The sequence below is a fragment of the Lissotriton helveticus genome, chromosome 7 (assembly GCF_964261635.1).
Source record: "Lissotriton helveticus chromosome 7, aLisHel1.1, whole genome shotgun sequence".
In the NCBI taxonomy this organism is placed as follows: Eukaryota; Metazoa; Chordata; class Amphibia; order Caudata; family Salamandridae; genus Lissotriton; species Lissotriton helveticus.
The window spans coordinates 43,887,734-43,903,853 of record NC_136068.1 but is presented as its reverse complement, the minus strand read 5'-3'; the positions used below and the strand labels follow the sequence as shown (position 1 = coordinate 43,903,853).

The following is a 16,120-nucleotide window of genomic DNA, read 5'->3' as shown; positions in this document are numbered from 1 at the left end:
CCCCCCTTTTATTGTTGTTACATATTAAAGGGGTGGATGAGTTTTTGCGGAAGATTAACACAGATGCCCAAATGTTGAACAGCGGCTAACCTTGGCCCTCCTGTACTCAGATGATGCCGTCTTGATCTCTAGATCCGGCAACGGTCTCCAGCTTCTGAGAAACTGTTTCACTTCGTATATGGAAGACAGGGACATGAAAATCAATTTAAAGAAAACATTCACTATGACATGTGGGAAAGGAAGGGCCCAAAAAGAAAACCCATCAAATACAGGGAGAAGCACTCGCTGCAAAAGAAAGTTTTACTTACAGGTGCATTTTTCTAATAACAGCCACTGGGGACACACCTGAGAGCAGCAACATTGAAATTTATTAGATTCTCAGAAGCCCTTTTTAGGTTTGCATCTAAAATTGGGAACAAGCCCAGTAGAGCGCTGTTCACCCTATATAAAAGTAAATGTATATCTGTCCATTATGAAGCCTCTTAGTGCGGCCTGACAAACTGTAAATTGCAACAGACCCAGGAAAACCTTTTCCTATTTAGATTATTAGCAGTGCCCTGTTCAACATCCTGTTACTTAGTCCTCAAGAAATTGGCGGTCCCCTATTTAGAGGACGGTTTGCTGACCAGTCCCATCACCCTTTGGCATAATATATGTAGTAAAGATGGCATTAAATTCACCAAAGCGATGATAACAGAATGCCTAAGGATGCTAATTTGAACATTGACAATTCTGTTGAATTGCTACAATTTAGTAAAAAAGGATTTAAAAAACATTCTGAATTGCAAAGGATGGCTGATGGGGAAACAGAGAGTGACTTAAACTGGGCCCCGTACAGCCAATTGCCCAGAGCTATCTTATTCTAGTATCGAATATCCAACATAGATCCTTCCTAACTAGACTGAGAATAGGCACATTGCACTTTCTCCAGTATTAGGGGTGTCTTTCATAGATTCACATGCCTGAATCATTCCCCGTCGTCGGAGTGGGAGTCCCACGGTACATAAAAAAGCAATAAAATGCTATAAATATATAGTAATACCAATAGAAATGAACCAGGAAGTAAAACAGCCAATGGTACAGTAGGCAAAAACTTCCACATCTATGACCCTCATAGTCATTATGTATAGTCCAAACTACAGCCAATCAGGCGCCAGCACCCACTAGAATGTTCTCCCCAGAGGCTCAGGCTCTCAGATTTTCTACCGCACGTCGTGTGAAGGGAGTCTCCCTGAGCTCTGCTCAGTTTTCTAACTTCTAACTTCATCTGTGTCTTCTCTTCAGGATGTCTTCAAAGAAATCTCTCTTTAGAGCCTGTGACTGCTGTGGTAAGCCTCGGCTTTTTGAGAAAGATCCACACAGAAAGTGTATCTATTGTCTCTACCCAGATCACCAGGCCTCTGATTGTAAGATCTGCAGAACCATGCCTCAGAAGACTCTCAGGGATAGAGAGGGTCGTTTACTGCTGTGGTTGAAGAGGCTAAAGGATTCTTCTAATCCTGTTTCTGAAGTAGGCAGTGTCACCTCTGCTTCCACTTCAGCCTCCAGGAAGAGACCTGCGCCTGAGGGACTGTCATCTCCCAAGGCTAAACTGCCTAAAAAACAACCACCTGCTAAGGGACAGGATCAGCCTTCCACTTCTCAGGCTGTCCCCACCTCCAAGGGCATGGAAGGCGCTTCTGCTTCCACAAAGGGGAAAAAACTCAAGCTTTCCCTATCTTCTGACAGGATGTTACCACAGACTTCATCTCCGCCTCCTATGAAGTCCTCTTCAGCTTCCTCGTCGACGAGAACGACGACTTCAGTGACATATACGGTAAAATTTTCATCTCCTAAACCTAGTATGGTTATGTCCTCGTCTACGGCGTCTCCAACGATGGTTTTTGTTTCTGTGAGGCCTATTTCGTCGACGTCGGTCGTCGACGCCTCGTCGTCGACACCTTTAAAGGCTTTACCGCCGACGAAAAAGACTCCGTCGACGAGCTCGTCGTCAGGCTCTACGCCGTCGACGAAAATAACACCGTCGACGAAGAGTGACTCGTCCACGAAGACGGTCCCGTCGACGAAGAGTGTCCCGTCGACGAAGGGTGTCCCGTCGACGAAGGGTGTCCCGTCGACGAAGGGTGTCCCGTCGACGAAGGGTGTCCCGTCGACGAAGGGTGTCCCGTCGACGAAGAGTGTCCCGTCGACGAAGAGTGTCCCGTCGACGAAGAGTGTCCCGTCGACGAAGAGTGTCCCGTCGACGAAGAGTGTCCCGTCGACGAAGAGTGTCCCGTCGACGAAGAGTGTCCCGTCGACGAAGAGTGTCCCGTCGACGAAGAGTGTCCCGTCGACGAAGAGTGTCCCGTCGACGAAGAGTGTCCCGTCGACGAAGAGTGTCCCGTCGACGAAGAGTGTCCCGTCGACGAAGAGTGTCCCGTCGACGAAGAGTGTCCCGTCGACGAAGAGTGTCCCGTCGACGAAGAGTGTCCCGTCGACGAAGAGTGTCCCGTCGACGAAGAGTGTCCCGTCGACGAAGAGTGTCCCGTCGACGAAGAGTGTCCCGTCGACGAAGAGTGTCCCGTCGACGAAGAGTGTCCCGTCGACGAAGAGTGTCCCGTCGACGAAGAGTGTCCCGTCGACGAAGAGTGTCCCGTCGACGAAGAGTGTCCCGTCGACGAAGAGTGTCCCGTCGACGACAAATCCATCGGGAGTTAACCCTCCGACGACGCCGCAGTTATCCTCATGCACGGCACTACAGGTGTGGTCTCCGTCGACGGTGTTTTTAACACCACGGCAAGCAGCAGACCAACTGCGCAACACTGTAATGAGACTTTCGCCTCTTCGTGTTTCACCTCACAAGGTGTCATCTGAAGTCCCAGACCAACTGCTGGATTCTGACAGTGACAATGAGATGGTCCAGAATACTTTTGGGCAAGCCACTAGTCCATCGGAGTTACATATTAAACTTCAAGATGATGAATATGAGGATTCTCACTCTCCTGCTGAGGTATCGATGCCTGTGAGTACCCCTGTTGCTCAAGTGCCTTTGGATTTAATATCCAACTTACAGTTTATGTTGGACGATTACTATCGGAGGTTTCCCCCTTCGGAATCGGCAGGTTCTGGACAGGCAACTCCAATTTCGGAAACGCCTCCACCCGTGCTCCCATCGGTGTGTCCACCTTCACACCCACAACCTGCTCACGAAGAGGACCCGCAATCCTCGGAAGATGACGACCAACGGGAAGAAGGAGAAGTGGATGATTTATCGGAGTGGGAGGACTATCAGGTACAATCTCCTTCAACATCTCCTCAGACTGCGTCGGCCTCCCCTCCTGTTGATGTAGCGAGTTTTCACTTGCTAATGGAGCGTGCAACCGCACGTTTTCATATGAAAATGGAGCATACTCAACAAGAATGTTTCCTTTACGATTTTAAAGATCAGCCCAGGCGACAAATTAGGACAATACCCATTGTGGAATTCATCTGGAAGGAAGGTGTTAAGGTGATGTCAACGCCGGCTTCTATTCCTCCAGTCTTGCCAAGAATTGATAAGAAATATAAAGCTCCAGACAAGACGCCTGCCTGTCTCATTGGACAAGCAAAACTTGACTCGGTAATTGTCCAGGCGGCCCAGAAAAGGGCCAGAAATCCGTCCTCTGCAGTTACTGCGCCGCCGGATAGAGATGGCAGACGCCTAGACTCAATAGGAAAACGAGTTTCCACCATGGCTGCAACGACTGTCCGTGCTGCCAACGCATTGGCCATCTTAGGTCGGTACGACCGTCAAATGTGGTCTGACATCTCACCATTTATTGATCTGCTCCCTGAGCCATCCAAGGCGGAGGCACTCCAAATTCTCCATGAAGGTCAAAGGACCTCTGAAGAGATAATTGATTCAGCTGTTGATGTTGCATCTACAGGATTTCGCCAATTGGCAGGAGCTGCGGTCCTACGTAGACAGGGGTGGTTACGTTCCACTGCCTTCAGACAGGAAGTACAAAACCGAGTTCTAGACATGCCATTTGATGGCGAATATTTATTCGGCCCCAAGGTAGAGGAGGCCTTACAGACTATCAAAAAGGATACCGAAACAGCCAGATCCTTAGGCACTCTACAATTCCACAAGCCGCCCTTTCGAGGAGCGAGAGGACGAGGAACGTCCTTCAATAGAGGTGGATACCAGCAACAACATCAACAATCCTCATACCGTCAGAGTAATCAGCGCTACCAAAATCAGCGCTACCAGTCTTATGGGCAGAAAAGATCTCAATACACCCCAAACAGGGGTAAGGCTACCTACCGCGGCAAGGACAAGCGACAATGAAATTTTTCACCTGCCACCACCGTATTTCCACCCTCTCAAAAGACTTGGCGGAAGAATATCCAAATTTTACTCCAATTGGCAGTCGATAACAACGGACAAATGGGTCCTGGATATTGTCGCCAGGGGCCATGCCCTAGAATTCGAAAAATTCCCCCCGAATGTACCACCAAAGGGCCCGCCTCCAGCTCACCTGAAGGAGCTGCTTACCCAAATCAAAATGATGATACAAAAAGGAGCTATCGAGAGCGTTCCTCAGAGGATGAGAGGACTAGGATTTTACTCCAGGTTCTTCCTTATCAGAAAGAAGAACGGGGAGTGGCGCCCGATCCTCGATCTTCGTGCATTAAACAAATATCTAAGGAAATTGACATTCCGGATGCTCTCTCTTCAAGAAATTTTGCATCTTCTAACAGCAGGAGATTGCATGGTCACCCTAGACCTCCAAGATGCATATTTCCACATCCCCATCCTACCTCGCCACAGGAAATTCCTTCGCTTCAGGGTGGCTGGCAGGGACTACCAATTCAAAGTCCTTCCTTTTGGACTACGGTCAGCTCCAAGAGTTTTTACGAAAGTTTTAGCTCCAGTAGCTGCGCACCTCCGGCTGGAGGGAATACAAATTTTCCCATATCTGGACGATTGCCTTATAAAGGCCAATTCTCATGGCACCGTTCTAAGTCATCTTCAACAGTGTCTCCACCTGTTTCAGTCTCTAGGCCTGACAATAAATTTCTCCAAATCCCAAATGCAATCGTCTCAAAGAATAGCATTCTTAGGAGCAATGTTGGACACTCACAAATGCAAAGCTTTCGTTTCCAAGGAGAGACAATTGAAAATAAGTCGGCTAGCACAAGATCTCATGCAAAGAAAGTCACTTTCTGTCCGACTATACAAATCCTTTCTGGGGATGGCATCGGCTTGCATTCCATTACTTCCAAATTGCCGGCTTCATATGAGGCCGCTTCAGGAGGAACTAGCCTTGCAATGGCAACAGGTTTCAGGCACTTTCGAGGACCTCATTCAAATCACACCACTCATGAAGGAGTCTCTTCTGTGGTGGACACAGAGATGTCATCTCAGTCAGGGTCATGCGTTCCTTGAAGAACCACCAAGTCTCACCATCACTACAGATGCATCCCTCGAGGGCTGGGGGGCTCATCTACGAGGCCTCACGATCAGTGGCAAGTGGACTGTGCAACAGAAACTGTGGCACATTAATCGTTTGGAACTGAGAGCCATTTTTCTTGCCCTCAAGGCGTTTTGTGCCATCATTCAGAACACCAATGTGTTGATAAGAACAGACAACACAACAAGTATGCACTACGTAAACAAACAGGGAGGAACTCGATCTCTTCTCCTGTCTCAAGAGGCGCAGGAATTATGGACATGGGCTCTTCACCACAATGTACAGTTGCAGGCGGTGCATGTTCCGGGAACGGAAAACGTACTTGCGGACGCACTCAGCAGGACAACGATCACCAACCACGAATGGGAGCTTCACCAGAACACAGTGGACCACATCTTTCATCAGTGGGGTTGGCCAGACCTGGACCTATTTGCGACAAGTACCAACAGCAAATGCCTGAGCTTCGCCAGCTGGCACCCCCACAAGAATTCTCTGGGGAATGCGTTCTCCATCGATTGGTCCCTGAGGTTTGCGTACGCTTTCCCACCGATTCCGTTAGTCCCCAAGGTTCTGCGGAAGATGAGGAAGGAACCTTGCCGACTGATCCTGATCGCGCCCAGATGGCCGCGCCAGTATTGGTTTACGGAGCTCCTCCTACTATCAGAGAGCAAACCAATTCAGTTACATCCAATCCCGAACTTGCTCAGTGTTCAGGAGGGTCAAGTCTTCCATCCGGACCCAGCATCGCTGAGACTAGCGGCTTGGCTCCTGAACACCATGAGTTTGCACACTTGAACATCCCGGCAGACTGTAAAGAGGTGTTGGCCAAAGCTAGAGCACCCGCTACCATCAAGACTTACAGTCTCAAATGGAAACGCTTCTGTATCTGGTGCCGTTCAGCAGGTGTTCACCCTTTTTTGGCAAAGCCTGAGGAAATTCTTCCTTTTTTCTTGCAGTTGGCACGAACAGGTCTGTCCCATGCTACCTTAAAGGTATTTCTGGCTGCAATATCCAGATATCGACAGGATGGGTCCAATTCTCTATATTCAGCAAGAATTATCCAACAGTTCTTTAAAGGCCTCTTTCGAATGTTCCCTCCCGTACGTCGTCCACCTCCTTTGTGGCATCTGAATGTGGTCCTGGGTCAACTCATGCGTCACCCATTTGAGCCCATCCATCGTGCTGACTTGAAGTATCTTTCGTGGAAGGTATCACTGCTTTTAGCCTTAACATCCGCCAAGAGAGTTAGTGATATCCAAGCTTTCACTGTTCATCATCCTTTCCTCCAATTCACAAGCGATTCTGTCATACTTCGCACAAATCCCAAATACATTCCTAAAGTACCTTCGGATTTCCATCTGAACGAACCTGTTGTTCTTAAATCATTTTTTCCAGACCCGCAAACTCCTGCGGAAAGAGCTTTACACTCGCTTGACATTAGAAGATGTCTTAAATTCTATCTACAAAGAACTTCTACTGTACGCACCTCTGACCAGTTGTTCATTACCTACGGTGCGATTCGTAAGGGGCAGGCAGTATCAAAACAGACTATTGCAAGATGGATATCTGCTGCCATTGCCTTTTGCCATGCACAGGCTGGGAGACCTTTACCATCTGCGCCCAGAGCGCACTCTACAAGAGCAGTCTCCTCATCTACGGCCTTATTTTCTGGAGTCCCTCTTCAGCAGATCTGCAAAGCGGCTACTTGGGCGAGTCGCCATACCTTTACCAGACATTACTGTCTAGAGTCCATCAGCGAGGCTGATACTTCTGTGGGTCGAGCTGTTCTACGGAATCTGTTTCATTAAGGTGAGCCTCTGTTTCCCACCTCCTTGTTTTCTGCTGTCAGACGCTTCTTATGTTATGTTTTCACATATTTTCATGATTGCATTATGTTATGCTTTATACCATAGGTGTATATTCACTTTGCATTGTTATTTGCATTACTAACTGACAAGCTGGGTGTTATGAGCGTCTGTTCAGCAAAGATATGTACTGCTAGCTACTCTGATTCAGGCATGTGAATCTATGAAAGACACCCCTAATACTGGAGAAGAACAATAGTTACTTACCTGTAATCTGTGGTTCTCCAGTATTGGTGTCTTTCATAGATTCACATGCAACCCGCCCACCTCCCCTCAGAGGCTTTTTAGGCTATTGTGGTTTACCTTCACTCCTTGCGAGAAAATCTGAGAGCCTGAGCCTCTGGGGAGAACATTCTAGTGGGTGCTGGCGCCTGATTGGCTGTAGTTTGGACTATACATAATGACTATGAGGGTCATAGATGTGGAAGTTTTTGCCTACTGTACCATTGGCTGTTTTACTTCCTGGTTCATTTCTATTGGTATTACTATATATTTATAGCATTTTATTGCTTTTTTATGTACCGTGGGACTCCCACTCCGACGACGGGGAATGATTCAGGCATGTGAATCTATGAAAGACACCAATACTGGAGAACCACAGATTACAGGTAAGTAACTATTGTTCTTATAGTTGCTTTTCCTAAAACAGCATTTTGTGCCCACATGTTACCCAAATGCCCTTGCGATGGTAAGTCCATTCAGTCCACACGGCATTTGATTCTTTTTTGTAAGTTTTATAGGGACCCGAAGAAACCAATACTGCGGCCCTTGTTTTTAAAAGAAAACATTATTTCATTACAAAGATGCTTTTAACTTTATTTGTTGCCTTGACAATGTGAATTTGTCATAGAGTATCTGTTTACGTTTCTCATGCCATCCATAGAAGGAAACAGCTTTTACATCTGGAGGTTCTAAGATATTACATCTGTTACGGCAATCATAACTATTGATTATTACTTCCTGTCCTGTGTTTTGTTTATTTCATTTGTGCATTTTCTGAGGTTATCTTTGTATGCGTTTTAGTCATTTTTTTAAAATATGAACGTTTTTTTAAGATGTTTGAATGAATGTTATCTGCATTGATCCAAATAAAGGTTGGTGGTGTTGGGTGGGTGGTGTCAGTTGGACACATAGAACATAAGACTTCCTGCATAGAAGACCACTAATTCTTTTCTCCATAGGGGCTGATGGCCCGTTGTCATTGGAAACCAATGAGCCTTCTGGTAAAGGGTCCCCGTCCACAGAGCTGCCAAACCAAGGAGAGCATCAGGCGGATGATGGTAGAGAAAACGAGAGGTGAGGCAGTCAATTAGCTCTGGCTTATGGCTCCGCAACACCGCAGGCGGAAGAGCATTGAGCTTGCAGGACACTGCAGCAGATTCACAAAAAGCTGCCTTTTATATTGTGGTATGCGAAAGACATCTTAGGGACTTTAATTAAGTTGACCTGGGAATGCATTCCACCCATGGAATGCTATTGGCTTTGTGTATGTAGTTCACTTCTTCTGACTTTTGATTTGCTTGCTTTATTTTCTTTAGGCTGTGTAGCTTGAGTTTGTACCTCCCTATGCTAAAGCCATTTTTACAGTATTCTTCCACAAACTCTTTTCTGTAATAAACAGGCCTTTGAATCTTGTTCTTAACTTGTCACCTTTGCTAGGCATTCAAAGACCGAGGTCAAATGTCAAGCTGTGTTTTCGTGGGAGCCTGGTGTTTATTTTGCTTTCATCTCACTTCAAAGTGAGAGCATTTCCATGAAAGATGAATTCAGCATGCTTTCTCCACGTAGCCTGCTAGTGCTCTTTTTAAATTTTATTTCTGACATGGCCATCTCAAAAGGTATCTTTTGCACAAAGCATTTGCAAGTTTTTTTGAAAAATTCCTCTTCTTTGGCGAGTCCATTTAATTTGTGAAACTGCCTTTTTTAGGATCAAATTACAAAACCGTATTTTAGTTTCAGCGTCCGCCTAAAATATGGTGACTGTGGGCAATTTACATTGTTTATGGCCCATTCACTGTCAAGCATAGTATAAGATCTTTTCACAGGGAAGAGTCAGCCGCATCCAACACAATTGAACAATGCTTGGTTTTCACTGATGTGTAAAACATATGCTTTATTTATGACATCTGTGGCAACTCGTTTTGGAGAGTTGGACGAGTTTAAAGGCGCTTTTTATGAAAGCTTTTGTGTTTGCTTAGCTCCACAATAATTATGTGTTCGAGGCATGTGGGCTGCTGAATTCATATCTTAGCATAGATCGCCGCCTAGTGTTGGGTACGGATGATTGCACATTGTTGTCCTGGAAGAGTCTTCGAAGTATCACAAGATAGGTGACTCCTCCCCTGGACTACAGTGCGCATGGGCATCCACTTCATCCTTAGATTGTTTTTTTCCGCCAATCGGTTCGGATGTTATTTCCTATACTCCAACTTCGGAACGAAACAAACTACTTTCTAAGGCCAAAAGGCCTTCTAACTCAACGGTATTTTTCTGGCTTGATACCCCTTGACTCAATCAAACTTTCCATCTAGAAACGGTCATCGACGCGGGCCGTTGGGCCTTATCGACGCCACGTGGGATTTCTGTCAATGGAAAGGAGTCCATTTAAAAGGTGCCCACAATGCCGCTCCAAATTCCCGCATACTGACAAACATACAGTATGCAACAAGTGCTTGTCACCTGAGCACAAAGAAGAAGATTGCCCAGCGTGTGCCCAATTCCGTTTGAAGAAAACCATCCGGAATCCATGGGCTGCCAGGCAAGAGATGCAGTGGTCTGCACCGGAACCGGAGAACATCTTCGAGGACGAACAAGACCTCCCTGAAGCCGCCGACTCCGATCTAGAAATCGTCACTGTTGAGGACCAATCGGACTCCGATGATGACCAGATCACGCCGGGGCAAAAAGTGAGTACGCAGACCCCAAGTGCGCTTATCCCAAAGGACAGGGCTCCGGTCGAAGCATCGCCTAAAGGCCTTAGCCGAGATCGATATACTCCTTCAGAGACCCCGGCTCGGCTCCGAAGCCCAAACACACACCTTCCAGTAGCCCAAGCCCTAAAAAGGGCGCTGAGCCGAAAGAAAGTTATCGAGCCAAAGGTCGTCGAATCGAAGAGGGTTGTCGACCCGAAGGGCGTCGAACCGAAGAAAGTGGTCCAGCCAAAGGTCATCGACCCAAAGAAGGCCGTCGAACCTAAGGTCGTACAACCAAAGAAGGTCGTCGAGCCAAAAAAGACATCAGAACCGAAGAAGGTCGTCGATCCTAAGAGAACACACGACCCAAAAAAGGCGTCAAACCCAAAAAGAGTGTCGAGCCCAAACCACAGGATCACACTAAGAAGATAATCGCCCCGAAAAAAAACCTTGATTCGGACAAGAAACGTATCGAACCAAAAACTCTGGTCGATCCAAAACAGGTCGTCGAGCCTAGAAAGGTACTTAAAACCAAGAAAGGACGTCGAACAAAACAAAAGCGTCCAATCAAATAAGGTCACCGACCCGAAATCGGCAGTCAAGCCCAAAAAAGCTCCACCACCAAAGGCCCTCGAGCCAAAGACTCCAAAACAAGTCTCTAAGTCAAAGACTTCGGCGGCAAAGCCACGGACAGTCGAAGAAGAACTCTTCCATCCTGATCCAGTGACTGAGGAACAACCAAAACTTTACATAGGCCCTCAAACAGGACACATTGTGGTTTATCACCGAAAGAAGAGACCTTTAGAAACTGACACTCCTCCCCCTGTTCCTCCAAAGAGAAAGGCCTTTTACTCCTCCTCCTTTTCTTCCTAATATGCCTTTTGTGCCTTACTCTCCTACACATTCTGATTATAATGAGGGAGACAACATGGGGGAAGATCCTCAATACACTTAAGATGAACCAGGGGATTCCGATCCACAGGACGACACATGGGATGACTAAAATGATCCTTATGGACCAAAAGCCATCCCTGACACTTCCCCATATCCTACTAAACCGTCACCTACAGATGACACTATTGTCTTTAACCAACTTCTAGATAGGGCAGCAAAATATCATAATGTTGACATGCACACTGACCCTATAGAAGAGGACTTTTTATTCAACACTTTCCCCACTTATAAAAAGAATGTCAGAACACTTCCTATGCTTAAGGGGGTGCTAAAACACACGCCAGACATATTTAAAGATCCGGCTAGGGCGCGAGTAATCAATCCAAGAATTGAAAAGAAATATAAAGCAGCCCCTACAGACCCTACTTATATCGAACTACAGTGCCTTTAAATTCGTTGGTAGTAGCAAACGCTCGTAAAAGTGCAAATTCACAGACAACAGGAGATGCTCCCCCTCCTGATAAAGAGTCTAAAATACTGGAAGCCTCAGGCAAAAGAGTAGCCTCACAGGCCGTTAATTCATGGAGAGTTGCGAACACACAAGTTCCACTAGCACGCTACGATAGAGCGCATTACAACCAACTCAAGAGTTTAATGCAACACTTGCCAGAACCTTTTAAGGCACAGGCTAATGACCTCATACAGGAAGGCAAATTTATAATAAATGCTTCCATTAAATGTGCGCTCGCGCAGCCGACACATCGGCCAGGTCTATTAATACCAGCGTTCTACTGCGTAGGCATGTGTGGCTACGTATTTCTGCTTTTAAAAATGAGGTGCAATCTACCATCCTCAACCAACCAGTTAACCAGGATTTCCTGTTTGGTAGACACTATTTTAGACAGAATGAAGAAAGATACTGAAACTGCCAAGTCAATGGGCGCACTTCAGTTTCAACAACACAGAAGTTCCTTTCGTCGCTCCTCTTATAGAGGCTCAGGAAGAGGCAACACATCACGAAGCTCCTCTACCTTCAAATCTAATACCCAGAGCTCTTTTAATAAAGGCTCCATTAGAGGAGGTTATAGGGGCAACAATAACAAAGGCAGAGGTTGTGGAGGCAATAACATCACAGCCTCCATTGCCACCAAACAGTGACTTCATCACACTCCCTCCAGACCACCTAATACCGGTCGGAGGCAGAATAAACCAATTCCTACCAGTCTGGAACGCAATTACCACAGACAGGTGGGTGAGACAAATTATCCAGTATGGTTATTGCCTGGAACTCACTTCTACTCCACGCAACATACCACCCTGACACCGTCCTATGTCCAAAGAACACATAACACTGTTACAAGAGGTCCAATCCATGCTACAAAAGGGAGCCATAGAGCCAGTTCCTTTTCAACACCAAGGAACAGGAGTATACTCTCTATACTTCCTAATTCCCAAAAAGGATGGATCGCTCAGACCCATACTAGACCTCAGACCTCTGAACCAATACATACTGTCAGAGCACTTCCATATGATTACTCTACAACAAGTACTCCCGTTACTTCAGCAAGGAGACTTCCTTGCCACATTAGATCTCAAAGATGCATACTTCCACATACCTATACATCCAGCTCACATGAAATACCTCAGGTTCACGATAGAAGGTCAACACTTATCAGTTCAAAGTTCTCCCCTTTGGAGTAACAACAGCCCCAAGAGTGTTCACAAATGTCTAGCGGTAGTGGCAGCACACCTCAGGAGGCAACACATCCACGTGTTTCCATACCTCGACAATTGGCTCATAAAGGCAAAATCGTACGTGCAGTGTGCAAGCCATACGTCTCAAACACTCCAGCTGCTGCACAGTCTGGGTTTTTCCATCAATTACCCAAAATCCCATCCACAACCCTCCCACATACAACAATATCTGGGAGCTAAAATAGATACATCAGTAGCAAAGGCATATCCTAATCCAGCCAGGATAGCCAACATTCAGACTCTCATTCAAAAGTTTCAGCCACAACACTTTGCCAGCCAGAGTGTTCATGCAGCTCATAGGCATGATGGCCTCCTGCAGATTCATTGTCCCTCATACCAGACTTCAAATGCGTCCATTACAAGAATGCCTAGCACGATAGTGGAACCAAGCTCAAGAAAAACTAAAAGACCTAGTGTTGGTAGACAGTCGCGCTTAGAACTCTCTGCAGTGGTGGAATCCACAAAACCTTTCCAAGGGGCGACTGTTCCAATAGCCGGTTCCACAGGTAGTATTAACAGCGGACGCATCATTGACGGGTTGGGGAGCCCACCTACTTCAATACACAGTCCAAGGACTCTGGACAGTCAAACAAAAGACACTGCATATCAACCACTTTGAGTTGCTAGCAGTATTTCTAGCACTAAAAGCATTCCAGAAATACTTGCACAACAAGGCTGTGTTGATCCGGACGGACAACATGACAGCCATGTATTATATCCAGAAACAGGGAGGGACTCACTCTCTACAGTTTTCTCACCTAGGGCAGAGCATATGGAGGTGGGACATTCCAAAAAAGATTTTTCTCCTGGCAGAACACCTGCCAGGGAAAGACAACCCAATAGCAGATCTGTTAAGCAGACACAGCCAACAGCTACACGAATGGGAGATTCATCCTCAAGTTCTCCAACCATTCTTCCAAAAATGGGGGCATCCAGAGATAGATCTGTTTGGCACAAGCGAAAACTCAAAATGCCAGTACTTTGCCGCCAGGTTCCCACATCCGTTGTCACAGGGCAATGCGATATGGATGAACTGGTCAGGCAGATTTGCGTACGCTTTTCCACCAGCCCCACTGATTCCGCTAGTGGCAAACCATAGAGCTTCCAGTTTTCTTCCTTCATCTGCCGTCAGTGTTGTACAGCGCTGTCCACATACTACATGTCAAAAGAGCCCTCATGTATTATTTTTACTGAACAAACCTTTCCGCAAGACACAGTAACCCTGTGTCTCTTTCTCCAAGTCACATAAAGGCCATGCTCTTTCCACAGCGGGCATTGTACATTGGTTGTTCAAATATATACATGCATGTTATATCAAATAGTCTGTGCCTATACCTTTCAAACCCACTCAACTCATAAGAAAGGAGCCTCTATGGTATTCTCGTGCAGCATCACGAAAGCTGACCTCTGCAAAGCCGCTACTTGGTCCACTACACACACTTTCGCCAAAGACTACAGTGTGAATGTGTTGGCATGCCAACAAGCTAGCATTGGACAAAGCCGTACTCTGTGCAGTTTTTAGACATCAGCAATGTCCTCTGGCTAGCCACCGCTTAGGGGAGGACTGCATTTCAATATATGCACAGCATCTGTATTTACAGCGACACATGTCGCAATCAAGAAATGTTACCCTGTGGCCATCTGTTCCTTGCATGTAGTGCTGTACATTGACATGCGCCAACCCTCCTCCCCGCAATCTTTTCGTTGCTGAACAAGATCTCCTCTCTGTATTTTTCTTGCATGGCCATCTCATTCTGTATCTCTGCTCTCCATTCCTATACTCGTCCTCCATGTGGAGAAACAATCTATTCATTGAACAGGTGTCCATGCATATTACCAGCAGTAGGTGAAGTCACCATACCTTCTGAGTCGAAGACTTTTTCAAAGAAAAACTAGTTGCACATGTCCAACCCCAAACTTATATGGCAGGAGTATGCACAGCATGTGAATCTACATAACTACATGCTGGATGCTTACAGGTACGCAACATCTTGCTTTTTTCATTTAGCACACAATGAGAGTGCATGCCTTTGCTAGCTCCCCCTCTTGTGTGGTGCTTCACCCCCTCAAATCTGCACTGAAATCTCCCATGGAATTGTGCTGCACCACTCTCTGCCCATCTTGCATTGCAAATGGGATACGTTTGCTTGCCTATAGCTTAAGGGCGTATTTTAGAGTTGGTTTTGTTTCATCTCACCCATTCCATGTTTGCATGAACGCAAGGCTTTGACATACAAAGGATTTTATAAGGCTGGGTGAGGGTCATCCTCTGGATTCTCTCAGCTGGTGTTTGAGACCAAAGGTGTACATAGCATCACACGTCTCCTGTATCACCATAAATCTGCCCCCAATGCTAGCGCAGAAGACCAAGCGGCTGAATCCTGTGAAAATTAAACTAGGCTTTGGCAAGTGTTTCCATTTACATTCTGACACTTCCTTATTCTTTTCGAGTTCTGTTCAGTTTCATAAGTAAAATGTGTTTGAAAAACAAACCATGACCTTTCTAAAGATTTAAAGCATTGCATTTATTGTATAGGTTTGAGATACCATGGGATAGGCTTGTTTTTCCTCCATTATTTTGAAATGTTTTTTTCTTTAAAAAAAATAAATAAATTACAGATGAACATTTGCAAAGGCAACTTCTCAGCACCTGCATTATAAAGGCAGCCCTATTGTCTTTGCCAGTGCTTGTTGTTATCCCTGCTTGTTCTTTCATCACTTGTTAAACATGACGTACAGTGCTAGTGCTGCCAGCCTATCACCCCGGCTTAATGAAGCGGTGTGGGGACGTCGTGGTCTGCTCGCCATGGCACGGAGGACTCCCATCCTACCAGTCTGCTCTCATCAGCACTGACGTGCATGGAAGCCCTGATCCCCTGCCTGCCAGAGACGCCTAGTTAACCACCATAATTGTTAATGAAAAACCTGGTCCTCAAGCCGCGAGGAACCATCCCAGGCTGTTGGCACTCTGAGCACACAGAACTTGGAAGCGGTCATTGATGTCTTGTATCTAGGTGTCTCTCGTAAAGGGTGAAAGAGTAAAAAGGAAGGTCTCATGATATATCACTGAAATGAGAGTGCAAGTAAATGCTGCAGGCAGTGGAAGGAGCTCTGGGAATGGAGAAAACATAATAGAATGAAGAAAGCTCCAGGTGGGAATGAAAGGGTGTCTGTGCACCCAACCTGTGCTTTTCTTGGCAGTGCTATTAAACCAGGACATTTGAAGAAATTGCTGACTGCATTGATGAGCAGGGCAACC

At 46.2% G+C, this 16,120-nt stretch overlaps 1 protein-coding gene across 6 annotated transcripts in view; it reads left to right on the top strand.

Moving 5' to 3' along the window:
* The window catches only part of ARHGEF1 (Rho guanine nucleotide exchange factor 1), a 459,136-nt gene that overhangs the window by 302,232 nt on the left and 140,784 nt on the right, over positions 1-16,120 (top strand). For all 6 annotated transcript variants that reach the window (XM_078651355.1, XM_078651350.1, XM_078651354.1 and 3 more), the window contains one exon: positions 8,482-8,596. In XM_078651355.1, coding sequence (XP_078507481.1) covers positions 8,482-8,596 — 115 coding nt within the window. The remainder of the gene's footprint in view (positions 1-8,481; positions 8,597-16,120) is intronic.